The sequence below is a fragment of the Cyprinodon variegatus genome, unplaced genomic scaffold, assembly GCF_000732505.1.
Source record: "Cyprinodon variegatus isolate N-32 unplaced genomic scaffold, C_variegatus-1.0 Scaffold94, whole genome shotgun sequence".
NCBI classification, from domain to species: domain Eukaryota; kingdom Metazoa; phylum Chordata; class Actinopteri; order Cyprinodontiformes; family Cyprinodontidae; genus Cyprinodon; species Cyprinodon variegatus.
In genome coordinates, this window is record NW_015150547.1 from 521,795 (window position 1) to 532,573 (window position 10,779).

At 38.1% G+C, this 10,779-nt stretch overlaps 1 protein-coding gene across 4 annotated transcripts in view; it reads right to left on the reverse strand.

Moving 5' to 3' along the window:
- ehbp1l1 (EH domain binding protein 1 like 1) overlaps positions 1-10,779 on the reverse strand; it is a 48,463-nt gene that overhangs the window by 20,440 nt on the left and 17,244 nt on the right. For 2 of the 4 annotated variants that reach the window (XM_015373931.1, XM_015373932.1), the window contains exons 8-12: positions 9,359-10,003; positions 6,702-6,758; positions 6,449-6,592; positions 6,130-6,336; positions 5,849-6,005 (exon numbers count right to left, since the gene is read on the reverse strand). In XM_015373931.1, the coding sequence (XP_015229417.1) occupies positions 5,849-6,005; positions 6,130-6,336; positions 6,449-6,592; positions 6,702-6,758; positions 9,359-10,003 (1,210 nt within the window). The remainder of the gene's footprint in view (positions 1-5,848; positions 6,006-6,129; positions 6,337-6,448; positions 6,593-6,701; positions 6,759-9,358; positions 10,004-10,779) is intronic. The other 2 variants (XM_015373933.1, XM_015373935.1) reach the window with 2 other exon arrangements.

The window sequence follows — 10,779 nt, forward strand, 5'->3', positions numbered from 1 at the left end:
TCTTGCAGCCGTCTCTGCTGTTCTTCTCTCTTCTTTCTTTCTTCTGCATCCTTCTGCATCCTTTCCTTCTCCCTCTGCTCTAATAAAAGCCTCTCCTTCCTCCTATCCTCCTCTTCACGTCTTTTCTTCTCTTCCTGATTCTTTCTCTCAGTTCTTTCTCTCTCCTCTTGTAAAGCTCTTTCCTTTTCTTCTTGTTCCTTCTTTCTTTTGTCGTCTGCCTCTTTGACCCTTTTCTCCTCCTCCTCCTTCTTTTTTCTCTCTTCCAGATCTTTTATTTTCTTCTCTTCTTCTCTTCTCTTCATCTCATCATTCAACCTCTTTTTCTCTTCCTCCTCCTTCTTCCTCTTATCCTCTTTCCGTCTCTCCTCCTCCTGTCTTTTTTTCTCTTCCTCTGCCTTCTGTTTCTTTCTTTTCTCCTCCTCCTTTATGCTCTGTTGTTCCCTCTCTTTTGCCTCTCTCAGAAGTCTTTCCTCCATTTTCCTCTTCTCTTCCATCTGCAGAAGTTTTATTTTCTCCTCCTCCCGCTTCTTTCTTTGCTCCTCTAATTGTTTCTCCTCTTCTTTCATCTTCTTCAGGAATTGTTCTCTCTCCTGTTGTTTCTGTGCTTCTGTCCCCAGGAGCATCCTCTCCTGTTCTTTTCTTCTCTGCTCCTCTTCCTCCCTCATTTTCTCCTGTTTATCCCTCTTCTCCTTCAGGAGTCTGGCCTCTTCTAGTTTCATCCTCTCCTTCTCCCTCTTTTCAGCCTCTTCCTCCTGTAGAATTCTCCTCTTCTCCTCTTCAAGCACCCTTTTCCTCTCTTCCTCATGCTTTTGCATTTCCTCCTTTTGCTTCAGGTGCGCCTTATTTTGCTCTGCCTCTTTCCGGCTCTGCTCCTCTTCTTTTTTCTGGATATCTGATTGCTTCTGGTGCTCCGTCTGTACGGACGCTCCCTCTAACTGTTCTGTTTGTGATGTCTTTTCATTTGCTTTATTTTCAAGACTGCAGAACAGATAAATAAAAAGGCTTAACCTTTGTATCTTCTTTGTCAGTATACTTTGCAGTCTTATTTCATGGTGCATTTAAAAAGCATTCCTACTCCTAAACTTGTTCACATTTCTTTCATGTTACAGCTACAAACTTTGAAGTACTTTATTGGGATTTCATGTAACAGAGAAACACAAAACTGAGAGGAAAAATACTATTTTATTTCTAATTCTGATGTTTTGAACATACTTTACAAATACAAATCTAGAACGTGTGCGGTAAATTGGCAGTCAGGCCCCCTGACTCCAGACCAGGACCACATCTTGCTGCAGTTATAGAGGCCAGACAGAGCTGGAAAAAAGAGTCAATTCCATTCTTCTGTTTTCTATCAAATCTCCTATGCCTCTGAAGGTGAAATCTTTTTACCAATTAAATTATTTAAGTATGCAATTCACCTCACAAAGTATCTTTTTCTTCCATTTATCAATCGTTCAGGTCTTTGTGTTGGTCTTTCACATAAAAACACCAGTGAAACACAATGAACCTGTTTTTATTTTTACATACCGTAGATATATATATATAATGTGAACAAATGGTAAAAATAGTGAATGCTTTTGCAAAGGCACTTTCTACTCATTTTGTGACTTTGATCTTTCCATTAAGATTCAACAAAACTCACCCTGGAGGACACCTTTTGATAGTATCACACCTAAAGTCATCTTCTTCCAGAAACAATCCCCCTGATTTCTGCCTCTGGTTAAGGGACCGGTTAAAAACGTCTTCATTGTAAACCTCAGGTTTTGTTGGGGAAATGTTTTTTTCGCTCGTAACTCCCTCGCTTAACTTTTTCAGTTCAGATTTTCCCTCAACATTCAGCTGCTTAGGTGTGATAAATGCAGCTACGACAGTGGTGGAGGGCTGCTCAGGGGCGGAGCTCTCACTGCAGGAAAAAGGCCAGGGAGGTGGCGGGGCTATGATCAGCTCTGAGCAGGGCTGAGCAGGACTGAGGACAGAGATATAAGCAGTCAGACTTAAAGGAGACAAACTGCAGAGCCGTGGGTTATCTTAAAATGAGGGGGCAACAGGAAGCAAAGTGCAGAGGTTAACTCATGTTAGCATCGTGGAAGTTCCAAAGTCAGACGTACAAAGCAACATGACATGTCAATGAGCAGCAGACAGACAATTCTCAGAAGCCTTGATTCATATCAGTGAGATGAATCACTCAGGTTGGTTAGCTTGGAGCCATTTGGATCATCATGGGTGCTGGTAAAGTAAGGTAAACTTGTTCTAACCTGTTAATACTCAGTCATTAGTCCGTATACAAAACATCAAAACTATGAATATTACTGTGAAAGAAGGAGGGCTTCACTAAGCTATGAAAAGTAGCTGTTAGTAGTTTGTTTGTCTGACTCTGAATCTCAGTTTAGTTGGGTTTTACACAAACAGATCAACAGTCAACTTGGAAAATAGTTTTGGCAAAGAAAAAAAAAAATCTGTTTTGAGGGCTGAGATGATTTGTCTGTGGTTTTAGCGCTAACTGCTGTCTTAGCTCTTTCACACCCAAAGATGACGAAGATAAACATCAATCAGCTTCAGAAATGTTTTGTAAAACCCTGCCCTGTTTCCGGTTACAGAATAAATGCCTTTCAATAATCTATTCTTACATGAAAAAAATAAATCCTAACACAGGTACAATATCTACATAAAATCCTAATTAATGACAACAATAATTCCTACTGCAACTGAATTAAATGACTTATTTATTACTATGATAATACATTTTTATTGTTTCCTTAATCTGATTCAGAGATTTAAGATAAGAATGATTAAAAAAAACTTTTTTAGTTTGTAACTGAGTAACTTTTAAAAATCTCGGTTTACCTTTCTGTTTTTGTTTTAAAAGATGATCAATAGATTCCCTCTGAACACCATTTTTGGGAGAACATCTGGTAATTAGAAATATCTAAAGCTAAAGTTCTGTAGCATGTGTTCATCTAGCAATAAGACCTACAGACAAGTCAGCCAGTGGATTTCCTCCTTTTCCATCCAAGGATTATAAATAAGTTTGACTTTGAATAAGAAGACTGGAAACACATGAGATGAAGCACACGCCAAACCCTTTCTGTGAGTTAAAATATCACAACTTCAAATATTAGAAAAATATTGACAGCAAGGATGGTAGTTTCAAAATCTGATTTTATTTTAATAACAATTTCTCTACTAAATTTTAAGTTAATTATATATATATATATTAAATCATATATAGATATAAATCATATATTTTTGCTAGCGAACCAATCATGTGTTGTTTTGAATCATGAAGTGCAGAGAAAATCATTCTAACTTGTCTCACGTTGAATTTTAAACCTGCTCATTGAGCCAAATGTGATCTAACCACAGCAAACCGAGCAACGTCCCATCAGACATCAGACCTTTATGATGGTAAACAGTTTGCATGCAACAAAAACACTCACTGCATATGCAGGGATACTAAATTTGACTACACTGCTCAACACCTGTACAAACCATTATTTCAATGTTGATTTTAGCTCCAAATGATAGAAGAAAATAAAAACTACCAATTATAATTTCATAAATTTTCTTTACGTTCAGCAAATGGATGTTCTCTTAAATTCAGTTGAACATGTACACTGGTTTTCCTGAACTAAATATTGATCATGTCAAATAATCTTTATTTAAGGAAAACACGCCATTTGTAGAAGTTTCCTATCACAAACCCAGCCAACAATGTAAGTCAGTGATTTAGTCTTGTTTTCGCTTAAACAGTCAGCTGTTTCTTTTGCATGGTCATGCAGCATTGCCCAAAACACATTTAAAGCCACTGAAGAGATTCTTTTCTGCAAGATTTAAGCCTGTTTGTGGTTGCAATGACACGGATGATTGAAAATTTACACAGGCATCAACAAGTTTGACAAGTCTGGCCAAGCAGACCCATCCCATCACAGAATTTAGGGTAAAATATATTTTCTTTTGTAAATAGTGCCTGTAGGATTGGAGGTACATGAAAGATTGTTTCAATTAAAGTAAAGAAATAAATATTTCTTCACTGTAATTATAAATCACTTTTTTATGAAGGGGGAGCGGCGGCCTAGTGGTTAGGGCATAGAGCTTGGAACCCTGAGGTTGTGAGTCAAAACAAACTCCCACAGGCTCCCTGGGCGCCCTACAAAGGCAGCCTACTGCTCCCCAAGGGGGTGGGTTAAATGTAGAGGTACATTTATCCAATGTGAGATCAATAAAGTTACTGTAATTTTCGGACTATAAGCCGCGACTTTTCCCCCATTTTTCAACCATTTTTCGACGTTGTGGATTATATAACAATGCGGCTTATCTATGAACTTTTACAGCTAACAGCCGCTAGGGTAATACCTTAATCTATGGATTTTACCATCCACCATGTTGACGTCACATTTGCTTCAACACACAAGTAAGGTAGCCTCGCGCACAGGAATGCGGAGGTCCTCCGGAAGCAGACTTCTAACGCGAGTTGTACGAGACAGAACGACAGCGAGAAAGACGGACATTGCGAGTGCTAGACGGTTTGTGTGACATCCTCCTTATGGAAAACAAACGTACCGGTAGAAATAATAAATAGGAGCTTCCCCAAACAGTTGCCTCTTTCCGGACAATCCTCTCTGTGCACGAACCATATGGTAATTAAACATAAAAAACTTGCGGCTTATAGTTCCGCGCGGCTTGTATATGTACAAATCATGCAATTTAGCTTCTGCGGCTTTATGTCCGAAAATTACGGTAACGTATTTTTGTTATGAAGGTAATCGAGGGAGTATAAGCTACTGTATGTACAAAAAAAAAATTCCAAAGAAAACAACCTATTTCCAGTTTTCCACCTATGTAACCTTCCAGATTATTTACACCAACTAGACACTTTCATGACCACAAGTTTACATGGACTGTATTCAGACTTTTGTTAACAGACTAACAAAACACAATATAGTTGAGAAAAGGAAGAAAGATAATTCATGTTTTTTTTTTTTTTTTTTAAATGGCATGAATTCATCCCTCTTGACTATCTTACCCCAAATAAAATCTTAGAGGTTTGTTAGAGAAAGAGCATCACAATACCAAGAAACAGAACAGACAGGCCAGGGATGAAGTTGTAGAGAATTTTAAAGCACACTTAAGATTATAGACCTGAAGTTTTGAACACAAAGCTCCTTTTCCCCATCCTCAAATACACAACTACAAATCTACCAAGAGGAAACATTAAAGCCATGTTAGGAGAGCGTTAAACAATAAAGCAGTCAAGATGTCCACAGTAACTTTGAAGAAGCTGCAGATTTACAACCAAGCTGCAACAGTAGGTTGAAAGGGTAAATGTTAACTGCGCACCTCACAGATGGAGGAGTAGTGAGACAGTTGAAATGGTGAAACGAAGACATTAAAAGTTACATTCACAGTTTTCTTACATCCTTACAGGGAAAACAGCAAACATTTGGAATCTGTTAGAATGTGTGGAAGTTCAATCCAAACTTTCCTCCTTTTCTAATTAAAAATCTGTCTTTAGATTTAAAAAACTGGTAAATATCTAAAATAAAAACGGCAGTAAACACTTGGTAAAGTTTTAAAAACCCACATATCAATTTTCTTGCATTTCACAACTACGCACTAATTGGTGGTAGTCTGCCACACAAAATTTAAACAACTAACAGTGAAATCTGATATTAGAAATACTTTAGCAAGGCATTGCATTTTCATTTTATCTTAATACAACACAAGAAAAATTATCTATTCCTTTGTTTCTTTATAAGATCTGTTTAGTTAGCCGTTTTTGCCCCTTTCGCTAATAGTACTTGTGTCTAAAGGGACTAAATCGAGATTTGGAATGAAACTCTAGACTCACCTGATCTTTCCAGCTTTGTTCTCTGTAATAATCAGCTTTGACTGATCTGATGTTTTTCTGTTTATTTCTGCCTGGAAGCTTGTAGGCGAGGTTTTGTCTTGGCTCTTTGGGCTTAAAGTCGTCTCTTTATCCACCTGATGGACAGGGAGTGATGAGCCTATTAGAAGAAACCACAAGGAAATACCATAGAAGTCAGAAAAACAGGATTTGGTCCAGATTCAGCATTTGGGAGATAAGTATGAACACATGAAGGAGAATGTTTGATTAGAAAGCAGATGTACCTGTCTGACTAGAGAGGACTGGAGCAGAAGGTTGAATGAAAGTGAGAGAGGATGAGAAATAAGATGAGGAGGGAAGAAGCGTGGAAGAACGAGCTGGAATCTCTGGGTCACAGAGAGAATCAAGATCTGGACTAGTCAGCAGAGGCACGGGGCTGATGTTTTCAGTGGTTGCAGGGGGGCCGGAAAGAGGCCAAATGCCCTTAGTAACTAATGGAAAATGGAGAGGAAGGATAGAAAGGAAAACAGGAAACAGAAAGAAAACTTACATGAAAAGTAGGAGGCAGGAAATGTGGGAGTAACGATCAAACCCAGTTATTACCTGACTCTGAGCCAGAGGGGGGGCATTTGGGGAGAGATGATGATGATGATGATGATGAGGAGGAAAGTGGAGAAGATATAGGTGTGGGAGAGGTTGGGCGATTGATAGATTTCACAACCTGGGGTCTGAAAACATGGGACTGGCCTGATGTGCAGGGTGGAAAATGGCAGGGGAGGCGAGAGGAGTGATGAGAAGTTATAGGAACCAAATGGATAAGCAACAGGTTGGTTAAAGAGTGAAAAAAGAGACACACCATTAAAATCATCTGCACTCTGAACCTCTTGGGGTCGCTGCTGATGCTTTATAGGAGCTTAAAGGAGAATGGAAAGAGAAGCAGTTAGAAGAGAACAAAATAAAATGGAGACAAAGAGAAAAAAAGAACCTGTTAAAGACAAGCATGCAGTTTAGAAACCACGACACACTATGATTAAAACGTGCATTTCTTGTTTATTTCTGTTTTAGAAAACACGTTGCAATTGTCTATTAAGTTTGCAGTGTTATTTGGATGTAGGAATCATTCCCTTATTACATCTTTGTGTCATTTGGCTTAAAAAAATCTGAATCTTCTAATATATCTCACAGCGTACCATCAAGTCAAAACAAGAGCCTGTGTCTTTTTCTTTCACTTTCCCCTGCTGAGTTTGCAAACTTCCTCATCTGATGCTGCAAGAGTAAGGCATTTTCCATCCAGAAGCTATCATTTGAAACATGATCGTTTGATCACTACAGGTTAAAAGCTACCGATATGGTTTTTAAAACGAAACTTCTCAAAGTTTAGATCTTGCTTGAAACATTTCAATGTTTGTAGCTTTTTTCCTTTGAGTTTGACAGATCTTTGTAATTACAGCGCAAGGCAAAAATATTTACCCAACTTCAACTATTTTGCATCTTTTAATCAAAAACATCTGTGTATTTTATTGCATCTACATGACAGAGAAAAGCCAAAGTAATGCATAGTATCTAAGATCTTTTTACTTTGATACTAATAACTAAAATCCACTGCAATCAATGGGGTGATATATAATTTTATCATTATCATTAATTTTCAGTGTAAACGAGGTTTGTTAGCAAACGTTATTGATTTATGCACTATTTTTGCACGCCACGTATCACTTTACTCGGATTTATCACTTTACTTGGATTTTCCACTTTATTTGGATTTAGTTTTTACATATGCATAGATATACGTATAGATATATATACAGAAGAGCTATATTTGTATATATTTTATCACTTTTTATTCTTATTTTTTATCTTTATTATATTGTATAGATGGATGTGTGTATATATTATATAAAACTGTAACTGGAGCGTGTAACAAAAGTTATTTCCCTCTGGGATTATTAAAGTATTTCTGATTCTGATTCTGAATGACCAGCATTATGAGGACCAGGAAACTCCACACACAGATGGAGAAGCAGCCATGAGGTATGTGATAACTGAAGGAGCTGCATGGATATACAGCTCGGGTTAGAAAACATGTTGACATTATAACTAAACAATCTGCCTTTATGGAAGTGCAGAAAAAAAAAAATGTTCGGTTTGCAATCTGCCAAAATCCATTTAAAATAAAAAGGTTCTCTGGTCATATGAGACCAAAATGGAAGTGTGTGGCCCTCGTTTTAACCTCTAAACATCCACCTCTTTTTGGGAAATTCTCGCCTGTTTTGCATACCCAAATGGAAAAGCAAATAACTTAGGAACTGTAAGCACAAATTACATGTGTGACGCATTATTTGAAAGCTAACACCTTCTAGTTTCTGAATATATACATGAAAATTGGTTGAGTAAAACACCCTAGCTGCATCAAGCCCAAGCTGCATCAGTTCAAACAAGACTCAAAGTTGTTTTTTTGTTCTCAAAGATAATAGGTCTTTTTTGAACAGCAGTATTAAAGACATGCTTGCTTGCTGTGGCTGCTTTGTCATCTTTACATTTTGACATGCAGCTATATCTGTGTTTATTGGTCTTTGGTGCTCGCTGTGTCCATAAAATGAACTTGGTGGTTGATTTGTGGAGAATCTGAGCTTTCCAAAGATGTCTAACATGTCTATATTGGTAAACAGTTTACCTGTCTAATTTTCATGCATTCTGAGTTATTATTTCTAAACCCTTTAAAACAGGTTAGTCCTGGTGGGTTTTCAGAGGTTAAACACTAATTATGGTGGGAAACAACACTGAGCATCATCTTTAAAATGTAATCTCCTCAGTTTAACATGGCCAAGGCAGTATTATGCTATGTGGAAGCTTTTTGTACAGTAATGATGAAGAAGCTAATCAATGGATGGAGCTTCATACAGGGAGAACTTGGAGGAAAACATGAGAAGTTGTAAAAGATTTAGGGTTGATTTGAAGGTTCATTATCCGGGAGGATACTGGCCATAAATATACTGACAGACTGCCATTGGAATGGTTCAGATCCAGCACATTAACATGTTAGAAGCCAAAGTCTAAATCCAATTAAAGATGTAAGGCAGGAAATGAAACTGGACGTAAATAGGCACTTTGACTCTATGGATGAAACTTATACAAGATGGCGCTGCGCAGGCAGCAGCCGGTCACATCGGCTCCTACTTTTCTTTTCCTTCTTTCTATTTTTGATCTTCTTAATACACCTTTTTCCTCCTTGTTTGCACCTTCTTTATTACTATGCCAATATGTGACGAGTGAATTTCTCCGCTGTGAGATCAATAAAGCTCATCTATTGTAATCTAATCTAATCTAATCTAAACACGACATCGATGAGGAAACATTTAAATGTTAAACTCCTCAAAAGTTCATTCTGCATCATGCACAGTGCACACAAAGCACAGTTAGTTTCAAGATATTTAGAAGAAGCACATTACACTAACAGAAATATTCAACTGAGAGTTTAAACCAAGGCTGTATGTTGTCTCTCAGTATCTTTACCTGGGCCTGCCTGGAAGATTCTGGGCAGAGACGGGGGCTGAGAGAGCATCCGTGTAAGAGGAGGCTGAACAGACGGACTATCATTGGGTAGAGAGGGTGTTTGGGAGGAGGAAGAGAGCTTTGAGGCTGCGGAGGTTGGCTTATGGGTGGAAGTAGCCGATACAGTGAGAGATGTTGTTTGAGGAGACATGAATGAGGAGGTTATTGGGGGTTTAGGTGATAATGATGATGAAGGGGGAAGTATAAGGATCTCTGAGGACAGAGATGGAGGTGGATTAGGCGGCTCTGCAACTGTCTTTGCAGAATCTGGGGAAATTTTACAGGAAGATTTAGAGATTATTGAATCTTCTGCGAGAGCAGAAACGGAGGAGGTGCTCTGAACTGGAGGATGATCTGCTGAGGGTGGAGTTTCAGGAGGCCTGGTTACAGAGTCACTCACAGAAGCATCATGGAGGTTGGGATTGGCTGTCTTTGGACGCTTACACCTTGGCGAAGGCTGAGGGGAGGGACCAGGGGAGGGCTGGATCTCAGACTGGACAGGAGTGGCTGAGAATGAATGTCGGGCACGGCGGGGGGAGGGACGGGGAGCAGTTGGCAGCGGAGGGCGAGAATGGAGAGTGGAAGGATCAACATCACGCCCACAGGCTGGTTTAATAGATGGAAAGAAAAGGTGATGAAAACAAGGGTGGGAGAAAGTTGAAACGACGAAACAAACACAGAAGCTATTGTTTACATTAAATAATGAAACAATGGTAGAATCACACAAAAGTCAGGAGTGATGCAGTCTTGTGATAGTCATCCTGTTATCACATGACTTAAAGTGAAACAAAAAAATGTTTGAAGATGTTATCAAACCATAAATCCTGAAAAAATCTCATAGCAAACTAAGCAGCTTCCCAGGTCTTCCACATCAGCAGGGGGCCACAGTGAGCCCTACAGCTTTCATATAAGTGTGATTTATAAATTCATCTGTGTTTTATAACTGAGACTTCACAACTTTAAATTTTCATAAACAAAAAATCACTCGTGAAATAAAATCAGACAGATTATAGAGTTAAAAAAAACATAACTTTTTGCCAAAAAAAAATAAAACAAACAACTTAAGGTGTTTTAGTCAAAATATGACTTGGCTGGTCAGCTAAAAATACCACATAACCTGTTCTCAACCATGTCAATAAAGTGGTTAGGTTAGATGAACAATCACCAAACACTGGCTTTATTACCTTTAATCACATGATGATAATTCCAATAATTTTAAACAAAAATAATGAAAAATAAAAAAATAAAATACAAAAAAGAAGAACCCTTAAAAGTAAAAAAGAAAATTATTTTTTACCAGAAAAAGAGTCAGTTGTAGTAAATTAACTGCTTTTTACGGAAGAGGATTAGGGCCACTGAAAAAAAAAAAAAAAGTTAACTGT